The 14,528-nt window shown below is 53.1% G+C and overlaps 1 protein-coding gene across 1 annotated transcript in view; it reads left to right on the top strand.

The window, feature by feature from the left end:
• The window catches only part of Efnb1 (ephrin B1), a 14,131-nt gene extending 8,749 nt beyond the window's left edge, over window positions 1-5,382 (top strand). Inside the window, exons 2-5 of the mRNA XM_005358626.3 lie at window positions 435-712; window positions 1,626-1,718; window positions 1,892-2,017; window positions 2,246-5,382. Coding sequence (XP_005358683.1) covers window positions 435-712; window positions 1,626-1,718; window positions 1,892-2,017; window positions 2,246-2,658 — 910 coding nt within the window. The 3' untranslated portion in view covers window positions 2,659-5,382. The remainder of the gene's footprint in view (window positions 1-434; window positions 713-1,625; window positions 1,719-1,891; window positions 2,018-2,245) is intronic.
• The last annotated feature ends 9,146 nt before the right edge of the window (window positions 5,383-14,528 follow it).

The following is a 14,528-nucleotide window of genomic DNA, read 5'->3' as shown; positions in this document are numbered from 1 at the left end:
TGTGTGTGTGTGTGTGTGCGTGTAAATAGTAGTAGTGGCCTTTGAAGGAATGTGAGTGTGTTGGGAAGTATGGGGAACAGGGCACCACCTCCAGGGAACCTGGGCCTGACACATTGGTACCTGTCCCATTTGGCCACGTCAGCCCCCCTGCGGAAATGCCCCATTAGGACAAAGGGCTCCCCTAGCCAGGCATTGCCCCACCCTGCAAAGCACTGAAAGCCTGGCAGCCTTGCCTATGGGCCACCCCTTCCACACCCTGCTGGCAGTGTGGCTCTTTCTCCCCGCCCCCAGCCTAAGGATAGAGGAAGAGCAGAAGGCTGATTTGATATCTCTACCCAGTAGGACTGGTCTGGCCTTCATTGTCATAACCCCTGGTTTTGGGGGTAGCCAGAGATCCCAACCTTGAGGTTGACCATTTTCTTTCTTTTGGGCAGGTTCCTAAGTGGGAAGGGCTTGGTGATCTACCCGAAGATTGGAGACAAACTGGACATCATCTGCCCCCGAGCAGAAGCAGGGCGGCCCTACGAGTACTACAAGCTGTACCTGGTGCGGCCAGAGCAGGCAGCTGCTTGCAGCACTGTGCTTGATCCCAATGTACTGGTCACTTGCAACAAGCCACAGCAGGAAATTCGCTTTACCATTAAGTTCCAGGAGTTCAGCCCCAACTACATGGGCCTGGAGTTCAAAAAGTTTCACGATTACTACATTACGTGTAAGTCCCTACCCACCTGTCGCTCTGTCTCTCACTAGGCTTCGCTCTGCCTTCCTGCTGCCCCCTTGCCTATGGGGTAGCAGTGGCAGCTTCTGAGTGGGACAGGGATGCCACATGCGTATGTTTACAACGCTGCCTGATCTGATCCCCTTTGAAGACACTAGCATGCCCTCCTGGAAGCCTGGCCTCGGAAATCTAGCCCCAACAGTCAGCACACGGCAGCTTGCCTCAGCTCCAGGGCAAGCATGAGAAAGACTTCTATCCGTGTTGCTCTTTCTTTCTTGGGAATGGCAGAGCTGGCAGAATCCTTTGAGGTCAGCCAGCTGTTCTGCCTTTGGGGGGTGGCGCTAGGGCCCCAAGAGGTGAATAGGGTTGAGGATGTAGCTCAGTGGTAATATGTGACTAGCATGTCACATGACTAGCATGTGACTCAGTCTTTAGCCAGTGCCCTCCTCCTCTGACCCCACAAAGAGGTACATTGACACCTTGCCTCATATCATACAAGGAATTGATGGGATAAGATGGAGACTCTAGCTTGCTCTCCTCACACTTACCTAGGATTCCTTCCTAGCTAGGAAAAAATCCCGCTAGCAGTACCAATTCCATTTATTTTGGTCTGGGCATCATCTCTCAATGAGAAGGCACACCTTAGTATTGCCCCCAGAATCTAGGCCTGCCCACAAAGAGTGATGACCTTAGCAGAGGGGCTCATGGGCCTAGCAAGACTGAGTTACTTCCTATTGGGAAGGAAGTAGAAGGGTTTGGGTGAGTAGGTAAGAGCTGTTTGCCATGATCCACTCCCAGTGGCTGTTTTTGGCTCTCTGGCTCTCTCTTGATGATCCTGTCAAAAAAGGGGGAAAAACAAGATACACTGAAAACTCCAGTTTCTCATTTCTCTGGCCTTTTCCTGCAGCAACATCCAATGGGAGCCTGGAAGGGCTGGAGAACCGGGAGGGAGGTGTGTGCCGTACACGCACCATGAAGATCGTTATGAAGGTTGGGCAAGGTGAGTGCCCAGTTAGGCCTTTGGTATTGGCAGCTGGTTGGGGCATGTTGGGTAGTGGGGAAGTGGTCGGGCTAGAGAAGCAGAGGTCTAATATTCAGGAGGCTCTTAACCCCCCGAGGTACCTGAGGGCATCCATGCCGGCAGTCCTCCTCATATACCTTCTCCCCCCACAGATCCAAATGCCGTGACACCGGAGCAGCTGACTACCAGTCGGCCAAGCAAGGAGTCAGACAACACTGTCAAGACAGCCACGCAGGCCCCTGGTCGGGGATCCCACGGTGACTCTGACGGCAAGCATGGTAAGCATATATAGATACTCTGCAGAGGGCATTGCTTGTGCACCCTCTCGGTCTCGTGTGTGAAGTTCCTGCTGCCCGCCCCCTCCCCGAGACTTGCCGTCTATCGCTGATCAATATGGGTGGCACAGGGACGCAGAGAGTTTCTTCAGCTCCAGCATTGTTTGCAGCCCTTCTGTTGACTGCATCATCTTCTGCTGGCTGACAACTTATTCCCTTCCCTTTCTTCAGAGACTGTGAACCAGGAAGAGAAGAGTGGCCCAGGTGCAAGTGGTGGTGGCAGCGGAGACTCCGACAGCTTCTTTAACTCCAAGGTAGCACTGTTTGCAGCTGTGGGCGCTGGCTGTGTCATCTTCCTGCTCATCATCATCTTCCTGACGGTCCTACTCCTCAAGCTCCGCAAGCGTCATCGCAAGCATACCCAGCAGCGGGCGGCTGCCCTCTCGCTCAGTACCCTAGCCAGCCCCAAGGGGGGTAGTGGTACAGCAGGCACTGAGCCCAGCGACATCATCATCCCCTTACGGACTACAGAGAACAACTACTGCCCCCACTATGAGAAGGTGAGTGGGGACTACGGGCATCCTGTCTACATCGTCCAGGAGATGCCACCTCAGAGCCCGGCGAACATCTACTACAAGGTCTGAAGGCCCGGCGTGGTCTCAGGCTCCACAGGACACATGGCCTGGACTGGCCTCTCTTTTCTCCCCCACGCCCCTCCCCTTGCCAGCTGTGCCCACCTTTGTATTTAGTTTTGTAGTTTCTTGGCTTTTATAATCCCCCAGTTTTCCTGCCCTCTGGGCTTCGGAGGGGGGTGCTTGTGCCCCTAATCCCCATGCTCTTGTGCCTTCCCCCTCTGGCCAGGCCTCTGGGCTCTGTGGGGGCGCCCTTTCTTGGAGGGCAGGGTTGGACACTGATGGACTGCAGGCAGGGAGGCAGCCCCCTGGCCCTGCCCCCTCCTCATCCCCTTTCCCCATTCCCAGGACCGCTTGTCCACTATCGTCACTGTTTTAATGCTTTTGTGTTCATTTGTTTTAGCTGTCAACTCATTTTCATCTGTTTTTTGAAAAAAAAATGGAAAAATGTGCAAGGCAGCCCCTGCCTAGGTCTCTGAGCCTGGCCTGACCCAGCAGAAGAGGGCCTGGGGCAGGATGTGGCCAGCCAGGAGGCATAGGGTGGCAGTTCTTTTATAGACTCCTCAGTATTTCAGGGGAGTGGGGGAGGGCACGCCAGGGCTAGTTCTGCCTGTAAGGGAAGAGGGGAGAGCCGCTGGGCTAGGTGTCCCACCCTCCTTTTCTGACCCTCGTAATACAATGCTGTTCCTAGCAGTGGGGTAGTGACTACCACCCTTCTACCAAAAAAAAAAAAAATCCCTTCCTTGTGGAATTCTTGGGCATCTCCTGCCTCCTTCACTCTCACGGTAATTAATGTCTTAATTGGCTGTTGCCTGGGGAACAGGAGAGCTGCTGCAGGCAGATGACCTCATGGGGGGTGGAGGGAGGTGAGGTGCCCAGGTGGCTATTTGCCCTGCAGAGCTGGGAGTTTCCCCCCACCACCCTCTTCTCTCCTCACCTTTGGCATCTTTGGTTCTGTGGGGAAACAGAGGTCCAAGGTGGAGGAGATCTAAGCGGGTGTAAGGCCGCGTGGCTTGCTCCTTCTCTGGGCTGTAGTACGAGTAAGCACACACACCCCCCACTCACTCAGTTTGGCTCCCACCGACCCCCCTAGTTTTGAGCTGGGGCCTGGAAAGAGGAAGAGGCTGCTTGGGGCTGGGCCAACCTGCAGTGCACTTTGACCCCAGCTCCTTGCCAGCCCGGCTGCTAACAGACTGCCACTCAAGCGCACCTTGCAGGCACTCCCAGGGCTGCCATGGAAGGAGCTGGGCCTTACACCACCCACCTCCACACTGCCTCCTGGCCAGCTGCCCACCCCAGTGCCAGGTGGGATAGGGAGCAAAACAGCCAGCCCCTTCCAGGTGGCAGTCGGAAGGGATTTTTGTTTTTGTTTCTGTTGCCATTTGTGTAAATACTAGTCTTTTTGGAAGAAATAATGTAAAGATGTTTTGTATAAACTCTGAATTATTTTCTTGTTGCTTTTTTCTTAGAAAAAAATGAGAACTAAAAAAAAAATTAACCACATGGAGAAATGAGTGTGAACTAGTGTCATACTGTCAGGGAATGAGGTGTGATAGTGTGTCTGTACATTTGCCTGCACTTGCGTGCGAGAGATCGCCTTTGCCGAACCCAGGCAGGGCAGCTGGCTGTCCTGAGAAGCCAGCTGCTTCAATCACCCATGTTCTCCCTGCCACTTTCCACCTCCTGAGTGTCTCTGCCTCCTTGTTCCGCTGTCACGGTGCCTGAGTTCATCCATCCACCCTGTCTATCCTGTCACCTCTGTGGCACAGGCCATAGGCACCTGCCCAGTCTGGCACCAGGCTCCGCCAGAAAGGGTTGATGGGGAGGGGGTGTTTCCATGGGGAACCTGGGTGTGTCTGCAGGTATTGCCACCAGCTGGTTGGGACTAAATGTGGAACCTGCTGGCAGGCCCAGCCCTGTCCTGCCCCAGGATGCCTGGAGCTGGAGAGAAACAGCATCAGAAGATGGCCCACTGGGCACTAGGGTGACTTCAGACTGCCCATTCTGCCTCTCAGGCAGAACCCTCCTCCTTTTCCTGTATTCACAATGGAGCCACACCAGAGGCTCCACCATGGTATACTTGATGACTTCTGGCTGGAAGTGAAGGCCCCAAAGCTAGAGCAACCCTGAGTGCTCAGGCTCCCTTCCACAGGCCAATGAGGAACCAACTTGTTCAGGTCAGAGTGTAGTGAGGGCCCTAAAGGGGATTTGGCTCCATCCTATGGCAGGAGGTGCAGACTGGCAGGGCCCAGAGCATCCTGCAGGCCCCATCAAGGGATTTCCTCTGGCAGTGGCTAAGACAGATATCAGGGGAGGAGGACAAGTGAGATCCCACCAGCTAAAAATGGGAAAGAAGGTGATAGAGAAGAGGAGGAGGAAGGAAGAGGAGGGTGAGGAAGGGATGCAGAGCAGGAAGCCTAGGGGAGCAGGCACGAAACAGGCCCAGCTCACGGAGAAGTGGGGAGCGTACAGAAAAGGGAGAGGAAAGAAAAGAGGCCGGGCTAGAATAGGGCTGGGCCAGCCTGGGGTGCTGCTGGAGCCAGCTGGGGCAGAGTCTGTTTCTTTGGTTTCTCATTAACCAAAGGAAGTGCTTGGATCAGATCAGGCCTCTGCTATTTGAGTGCTTGCCCAGAGTGGGGCCCAGCTTGGGCCGAGGGTCTCTGTCCAGGACTAGCTCTGGACAGATTAGCATCTGACTGACCTCAGGTCGGGTTGAGCCTTACCTATACTTCCCCAATAAAGTGCCCTTTAGTGGTCCCCTAATCTGCCTTTGCCTCAGTCATGTTGGGGTGGGGCGGGGCGGGGGTGATGGTGGTGGAGACTACAATCCTGGAGTAAGATGTGGGGATATAAAGAAAAAATTAGTAGAAGACCGAGCGAAGTCTGGGCAGTCTACCCAATCCCAGGAAGCTTGTTTCCTGCTATGCGTGCTGTAGCTGGTACTCCTTAGTACACCATATGGCATAGTGGGCTCCACCAGGATCCCACCTGGTACTTTTGTCAAATCGCTCACATAGTCCATCTCTCTGAGCTGCAGAGATGCTCTGTGAAGGTGGCAGGGAGGGAAATGATTTGCCTCGTATTTTCCAGAGGGAACTGAAAGCCTTCACGGTGCTTGTAACTCCCCCAAAGGTGTCCACCTGGTGAAGAGAGGCATAAGGACACATAGAAGCTCCCTGAGAGTGAAGCGGCCTGTGACTCCAGTACCCCCCATGCCCCCATTTGCCTCTTGTCTTGCTTTTGGGCCTCATCCTCCTGTGCGGTCAGGGAAGCACCAGGCCTAGCTAGCTGGAAGCAGGAGGGGCGCTCTTCCAGTGGGAATGCTCCAGAGCAGCCCCACCCTCTACTCTCCTTCCTGTCCCAGCTGGGCCTGAGCTCCCGGTGAGTCAGGGATAGAGGATGCTTCCCAGGTGAAGGTGGGGCTGCCTGGCTTCCTCAGCAAGCAGAACCCAAGTGACCTATGAAACCAAATTGAGCAGGTGCTACCCAGGCTTTGGTTCCCCCTGAAAGGGATAGGCTTTGTAGAACTTGAAGGCCGAAGCTCCCTTGATCTTGTTGACCCCCCAGCCAATCTTAAGGTCCTAGGCTTAAGCATTCACGGTGTTTGTGGGATGGGGATGACCTGGTACCCCCTAAGTAGGGGCATAAAAGTAGATCCAACAATTAAAGGAGGGTTGCGACTCACCTGGGGCTGTCCTAGGTTGGACCCTGCTAAGTAAGTGGCTCCCCTGGCCACCTGGCATCAATTACTCTCAGAACTCAAGCCCACCCACCTCTTTGCCTGGTCTCCTGTTCTGCTTGGACATGTCGCAATCCTAGTGACACCCCAGCCCGGTCAACCTGAGGACGGCCCTTGCCCATCTGCTGCTGGTTTTCAGTACAGCTGGCCATCATATCAGGGGGACCAGGGCCCCCAATGGCACTTGTAACATTGGCTCCCCGCTTTGGGAAACAGCTGAGGGGGAAACCAGCAGCTACCCGAGAAGGGGGTCACAGAGCCCCAAATGAGAGCGATCGAAGGGCAGGGGGGAGAGAATAATTGTAGGTTCTGTTTCCAGTGGTTGATTATTCAGCTGGCACTGGAAAGGGGAAGAGGAAATGCTGGAGGTTATGGGGAAGAAGGAATTTATGAAGGTCTGTGGGAAGGTGAGAGGACTTTGCCATGGGGCCCTTCTATCCAGGGGAAAGAACTCCAGGCTTGTGAACCACCGGACAACTGAGGGCCTGACCCTGCTCTGCCATGACTCCTCTTTTGACCTGGCCTCTGCCTTTTTTGCAAGGGTGGGGGGAATTCATTTTCCTATCTGATAAGGTAGAGGTAGTATTAGATTTGTTCATTTTCTTAAAACAATTACAGCGATAGACAACATAGGTGAGATTCCTGATCCTAGGCGCCCCATGTTCTAGAAAAGTCTTTTAGTGTTTGGCTAATTATTTCAGCCTACTTGGTGACTGGCCTGATGGGAATGTGAGAGCAGATTGAACATAGGCAGATTCAAGACCGGGATTCTAAAGTCAGCCTTTCATCCATGAATGTACCCCCCCCATCAAATGTTGACTACATAGCACACCGCAGCTTCTTCAGAGAGCAGTGTAGTGTAGCCTTTGCTTTACCTTGGTGCGGTGCATGCTGCTTCCATCATAGCTGACCAAGGCTGGCCTCTTGCAAGGTTCCTAGGATGTTCTGCAGCTGCTCTCATCCTAGTCTGCTTCATCCAGCATCGCACCGCCCACCCCAGTGCTTCCGTAGTCTATAGGAAGGAACTGCCCAGCCTGCCATTACCAGCAGCCACATGGCAAAAGGTGATAGGGGCAAGCTGGCTTCTGAGGAATTTCCCATATTTTGTCCAGATCCCTAGGGAAAGAGCTTATGTGACAATTCCAGGCCCAGGAGAAACAAGGGGAGACCACGTTAGCTGAATTTTCGCGTTTTCCTGTCACCTCCTTTCTAGACTGAACCTCTCATGAAGAAACTGAGGCCCGGAGACTAGAAGACTATGGCACAGAGGCGCCCCCTTCTTCTGTTGGAGATAGGCAGAGACAGAGGCCGATGGGAGGGGAAGAAGGAGGAGAGCAGAGAGAGGGGGCAGGTGTTCGCATCAAGGGGCTGCAGGGGGTTGAGCCAACCACATCTACATATGTGTAATGTTTATATTGACAAACTGAGTAAGTTTGTTCAAGGTGATTACCAAAACAGCTGAGGGAAATGTGGCCCTGGGAGATTTAAGGCCGGTTCAAAGCTGACTTAAAAAGCGCACTAATGGCGTGCTTTTCTCCCTGGGGGCCGCTCTTCTGGGGCACCTCACACAGCTCCGAAGCCATTCATCAGCATAACAGCTTGACAACATCTGTAAGGGCCTTCGACCCACTGGTTTGTGGTGGACTCTGAATTGGGCAATCCCAGGCTAAGCAGAGGTTTAAAGCTCCAGCGCCTCCCGCTTCCAGGATGCTGAGCACTGCTGTCCCACCTCCCGGGGCACACCTCAGGGCAGGCTCCCTCCATCCCCCTACCAGGCCGCCTGGGCCTTTCTGGCCAGCCTGACAGTTTGCTGTCCCTGCCCTGTCTTGGGTCCCCCTGCACACACTAATAGCCATGGCCGTAACATGCTTTCACATGCAAATTGCTATGGAATTCTCAGCCCCTGCCGGTGCCCCAGCCCCCAAGGCCTCCCCCTGGGCAGATTCAGAGAAGAGAATGGAATCTTTCAAGCTGTTAGTGCGTTTTGAGGCCTTGGAGTCTAGCCCCCTTGTTAGATGGATGGGAAAACTGAGGCCTGGAGAGGGGGGGCAGGAACTGCCCAAGTCACGCAGAGAGTTCACCGGACTGGCCCGCACCCAGGTCTCCCGATTTCCCGTCCATTGCCTCCTCAACACCCACCAGTCCCCCTCCCATCTGGCTTGCTTGCTATGGGCGCAGGAATCTTTCTCTCTCTGGCACTATGGTTTCTCCTAGGCGCCCCTCCGTGGGGCCTGAGAGTGTAAAATCTGGAAAGAAACGGCCAGAGGTGTCTGTGAGTTAGGGCATTGCCCAGGGAAGGGAACTATTCTCCTCTGGAACAGGCAACAGGAGCCTTTGCTAGCTGGTCTCTTTGCCTCCTATTCCCCCATCCAGGCCAAACTACCCCTCCCCTAGCCTGGAAGGCTTGCTGAGCCCCAACAAGCCTGCTCCAGTCCAAGGCCTCGGTGGCCTCCCCAGGTGTGTGCATTCTCACCGCTCCAGTGAACTTCTCCCAGCAAAGCCTGGGCCCTCAGAGGGCCTGAGAACTCTGGGTCCAGTTGGGGTATGGGGAAAATAAGACCCTCCCTTTCCCTCAGTTTAGCTGAACAAGGTGGAGGAATTTTCTGAAATGAACTTTACAAGGGAATTAAACACCAAAGGAGGAGAAGAGAGGAAAGGTCCTGCCTGGTCCATCTCTGCGTACCTTCCAGTTGTCGGTCACCCCTTCACTCCCGGGCATGGTTTCCAGGGCCCTGGGTGACCCGGACCTTTCCATGTCTTTAGCATCTCACCTCCACCCTCCACGCCTCCCTACACACACACACACACACACACACACACACACACACACACACACACACACACCTCTTTCAGCTGTGTTCTCAACACCGCCGACCTACTCAGGGCACCTGACCAGGGGAGACAGTCTTAAGCCTCCCCCATGCCTTCCTCATGCATGCCTATCAGCCAGAAATCCCTGGCCCTTGGCCTGACAAGTTCCTACTGGCCTTTCAGGGACATGTCCGGCCCCCACGGAAGCCAAGCTGGTCTTCCCAGCTTTCCCAGCACTTCGGCTGATGCCACCAGCACCTCTATCCACTTCTACTAGATGGTGAGCTTCTAGAGGGCAGGAATCTGTTTATTACTTCTTCTCACCTTGAGGGATACTCAGCATACAGCTTAGCGCGAAGGCAATGTCAATAAACCTTTGAAATATTGATTCAATTGAAAGGGCTTGGCTGGGCTGGGACAGTCATCCCCAGGCTCTGTTCCTGCCCTCCCCGGCTCACATTACTGTCCAGCCAATCCAGGGATGCAGTGTCCCATTATATTACCCTGCAATAAACACTGACATTGAATACTTTCGATGGGCCAGGCACCTTGCTCAACCCTGCATGTGGATTTCTTCATTGACACCTCCTGTTGTGCTGATGTCTCACCGAGGTCCCTATCTGAGACAGGACTGTGATTAGGCCGTTTTATGGTTGAGGAAATGGAGAGTCCAAGAGGGAAAGTACCCTGCTCTCGGGAACATGGCTAGAAAGTTATAGCATGGGCTTCAACCCTCAAGACCTGAATCCAGAGTTCAGATATTAGACTAGCGAGGCAAAATGCTGTTAGCAGCTGGATGGGGGCTAGGCTCGATGGTGGCCTTATGGTTACAGAAGCAGTGTGGTATGGTAGTTAAGAGGCCAATGTCTGGATTGGGCTACCATAGTTCACACACCAGCTTTGAGGTATTCTCAATCGAGTCATGAAACCCTGTTGGACTTTTGTTTTTCCATCCAGCAGATAGAACCTAGAAAAGCTGCCGCCTCACAGATTACCGTGAGTTTTAGCAAGGGCGGAAGTGCTGGGCTGCAAGCTCTTCCAGGCCCCAGCTTAGCAGGATGGGATGTGACTCCCAGGTTACTGTGCTCCTTGCCAGAGCTTGGAGTCAGGATCCAGAGACTTTGTTTGTAGATGTGACTCTGCAACAGATACCCAAGCGTCATCTCTTCTCTTGGGTCTGCTTTTGACCATCTGCTGAGCCCGAATAGGATGAAGTTAGCAGAGCTCCTTCATAGCAAGCAGCAAGTGTGCATCAGTGTGAGGAGCCATCGCTTCCTGATGGATGTCTGTACCTCTGGAGCAGTGGGCCTGGGCCTCAGAAAAGGCTGGTTGATAGTGAGTAGTAAGCCAATATGTTCTCCATCTACAATCTACTTCCTGCTCAGCCAGCCTCTTACAGCCACAAGACCAGTTCTGAAGCAGGCACATTGGCTCCTGGAGTGGCCTAGAATTCTCGGAGGGCAAAAAGGATGCGCTGTTGTATGCAGGACTCGGAGACTGTTTCTTTCCCATCCTCCGTAGGCCCACTGGAGTTCCAGGTTCTGTTTAATGGAATGTCACTACAGTAGTTGGCTAATTTCTATACTGTCATACCGATGAAGTTTGAGCCGATGAGGCCCTTCTGAAGACTACTTAGATAGTGAAAGTCAGTCCCATCACCAGAGAAGACCATGTATATGGGGATGCTAGTCACAACTATGTATTTGAAAGTGGTATTCTAATATCAAAAAGTTGGCACAGGCCTTGAAAGACACCTCCCCTATATCATTCCAAATGCTTTTCATAATTGACATATATACACAAACACACATACATATAAAACAGGCTAGGGCACACAATATGCATATGCACAAAAGTGTGTGTGTGTGTGTGTGTGTGTGTGTGTGTGTGTGTATACATACTTCTAGTGACTATTTTTTTTTGGCTTCTCGAGACAGGGTCTCTGGCTGTCCTGTAACTCACTTTGTAGACCAGGCTGGCCTCAAACTCCCAGAGATCCACCTGCCTCTGCCTCCCAAGTGCTGGGATTAAAGGTGTGTGCATATAATACTTTCCACCTCTAAAAGTCTTCCCTGGTTCCCCTCTGGACTTTGCATGCCACGTGACTCACATTGGATTTTAAATAGAAGGTCCTCTCCATAACTCAGCTGCTGGCGTGGAGATGCTAGAAGATTCAAGCCCTTACAGAGTGCTGGGCACGTAACTGTTAAATATTACTATTGCAGCTACAATCGCAACACGAGATGGATGACTGTGCATCTGTTTCTTGTCATTAAACCATGCTCTCTCCGAGTGTAGGGACCACACTCTACTTTTCTTGTTTGGTGCTCCACTGGCCAGTATCGAGCCTGGTACGTGATAAGTGCTGAGTGAGTTTGGTCAGAGAATAAACGTCATCTGATGCCTTCAGTGTAGAGAAGAGGCCTCCAAAGTTTGGGAGGAAAGAAGAGTTGGGACTGGAACTTGGGTCTCTGTCCTTCCATTGTCATCTCCTGGGGCAGCAGGTGTCATGTGGGGAGCAATCTACAATATTCCTGAAGCCAGATATCCTTGACTCTTTCTTATCTTTAGTCTGGGGTCCCTATGATGAGAAGGTGTCCAAGGTTGGGCCAACTAGGCTGCACCCTCCCCATTTTTTACCCTCATCCCCTCTAGCCTGGGCCCAGACAAACAGGAAGATTCATTAACCATCTAAATATACAGAACCTAGGGGCCATGTGCAGCCTGCAACAGAACTGGGGTCCCAGTAGGGCCCGAGCCTGAGGCAGCAGTACTGGCAGAGGGCTGGCTGGGAAGGGGCCTGGAGAGGGGAAGCCCAGAGAACAGCTAAAGTGATGATTGATGGGGAGGTGAGTGGAGCCAGGCCAGCCCCAGGCCCTCAGAACTCCAACTTGTAGCCAACTCTCCCTGCAGCCTCCATCACCCCCATCCAATCTTGGTCCCTACACCAGCTATGGGGCCATGCCCCTCTCTGCATTCTGACACTGTAGTCTGGGGTCCTGGGCTTCAAAAGCATGGAGCCTAAGAGGTGGGCGGCCAGGGGTGGGGTGCCTATCCCCAGGCTCCTGCCTGCTTATTATTGTAAGGGCTAGTTCTCTAATCAAAACTCCCCAATTACCCAAGGGCCCCTCTGATTAATATTCCATGATAACAGGAACAGGTCACATCTGGCTGCAGGAGTTAGAATTTGACACTCCAGGAGCCCTGTGATTGGTCCGCAAGAAGAATAATAAACTTCCTTTCTCCTTCCCCCCAATTCCTTCCTTTCCATTCCAAGGTCCTTTTTTCCTCTACCTCCCCTTCTTCAGGCTGTGTCTAACTCTCTCCACTTGCATCCAAGGCCCTCACTATGCTCCTCATTTTCTGCTGAAGTAGAGGTCCTGGAGGTCCCGTTGCAGTCACTCTTGCCCCCTTCTTTGCCAAGCCTGCTCTTTGATGTGGCAGCATCCCCAGCTAAAGCAAATAGAGCTGAACAGGGAATGACTTAGGGTCCTTTAAGCACACTCTCATCCAGTCTCCCTAAATCTGCAGGGAATGTAGTATTCTCCCTGGTTATTGAGGGGGACCATTGTGGCTGAGAATCCACCGGATTCATAGTCATTTAGCGACAGAGCTGGAGTGTCCAGCCCGGGTCATTCTGCTTCCAAAGCCCACCCTGCTTTGCTGAGAATGGCGTTTGTCTGTGGATGCCTGGAAAAAGACAAGACCCATGGACATCTCACAGACCCAGGGTCCAGGACGGCCACTCTCCAATGCTTCCAAGTACACCCTAGCTGGGATTTTGCAAAGTGATGAGCCAGCAACTTTGGGTGGAATCCCACATCCTAGAGAGGAGAAAAGACTTGCCAGATTCCACACTAGAAGGGAAACGGTGACTTGAGGCTCGGCCCTAGATCTGCTGCCACTTAGATGCGCTCCTTCCATTTGCTGTCACGTGGATAATGTGTGCACGGGGTTTCCCATCGCACCCGCAAGCAAGGGGCTGCCAGCATGCCCTCCATTGGCCTACCCCAAACACCAGACAGGGCCCAGCTGCCTATGCTTATCCAGTCTTCACTCAGGAGCTTGTGTGGGTGGGGGTGGGGATAGCGAGCAAGAAATTGGGGCTGCTGGTGGTGGCCACAAAGAATTCTCCTTCCGCCAGCCCTAGCCTTTGGTACTCAGCCCCAACATGCCATGAATCTCTGTGGGAGAGAGGAAGGCAGTCCCTATTTCAGGGTCACAGTGATCCTGGAGTGGGCAGCTGGCGACACCGGGTAGGCTGTGTCAGTGACAGGCAGACAGAAGTTTGGTTGGCTGAGGCCATCTCCATCCACCTGGCTCTTTCACCCTGCTTCTGCCCCAGCTTGCCATGCTTTCACGCTCCACTCTAGTCAGAAACACCAGAGGACTATCTCTTTAATTCACGGCAAGATAAAGTCAGGGCTGAAGGCGAGCGGTTTAGGCCATTGGACTAAGGCAGTGGCTACTGACTCCAGCCATGCCACGCCTATGCTTCATCACCTGATTGGTGCTATCTTGGCCATAGCTGGAACATAATTCTACCCAGTCCCCACTTATATCTAGCCTCTTGACAAGGCCTGTGTCCCACCGATTGTTGTTTGCCGAGATATGGTCTCACTACAGCCTAAGATGTCCTCTTGCCTCTGTCTCTAAGTGTTCCCAACAAGTGTCTTCTTTCCTGGCATTGCTAGCGCTCAAACCCAGGGCCCTGTGCCTGCTAAGCAGAGAGCGCTCTTTACCTCCTTCAGAAGGTAGAACTCTCTCAATGCTGGTGGAGGCCAAGGTGGGCCTTTAGGAACTCCAGCTCCGCCTAGAGGGGAAGAAGCCCAGGCCACACCCCCTCTTTTTCTTCCCTGCTGCTGTTGCTCTTTGTCCAGCTCCCCACAGCCTCTGCTTTGCCTGTCCCCCAGGCTCACCCTACTCCCCATTACCCCTCTGAGTACGCTCCTACACACAGAAACTCTGCTTACTGTCTACTACCTCACATTCCAGTGAGTTGCTTAAGCTCTCTGAGCCTCAGTTTGCTCATCTATGAAATGGGAGAGAAGTCACACCCAGCTCATGAATTTCTGAGGATGAACAGAAAGCATTCAAGAGCCAGGCCTGAAGCAGCCCAACGGCTCAGTGTCACCGAGTCAGTGACACTGAGCTCATCAGGAAGCAGGCCAACACTGAGGGAACAGTGACTGCGCCAGGCGCTCTTCTAAGCACGCCATATGAGTAGTTTACGCAAGCTGCGTAACAGCTTTCCATGCTATCACGGCTGCTGCCTCATTTCGCAGATGACTGTCTGAGAGGTTCAGAGATATTATGTAACGTGCCACAGTTC

The sequence above is a fragment of the Microtus ochrogaster genome, chromosome X, assembly GCF_000317375.1.
Source record: "Microtus ochrogaster isolate Prairie Vole_2 chromosome X, MicOch1.0, whole genome shotgun sequence".
Classification (NCBI taxonomy): Eukaryota; Metazoa; Chordata; class Mammalia; order Rodentia; family Cricetidae; genus Microtus; species Microtus ochrogaster.
Note: the sequence above shows the minus strand (reverse complement) of the source record. Positions and strands in the feature narration are given on the sequence as shown.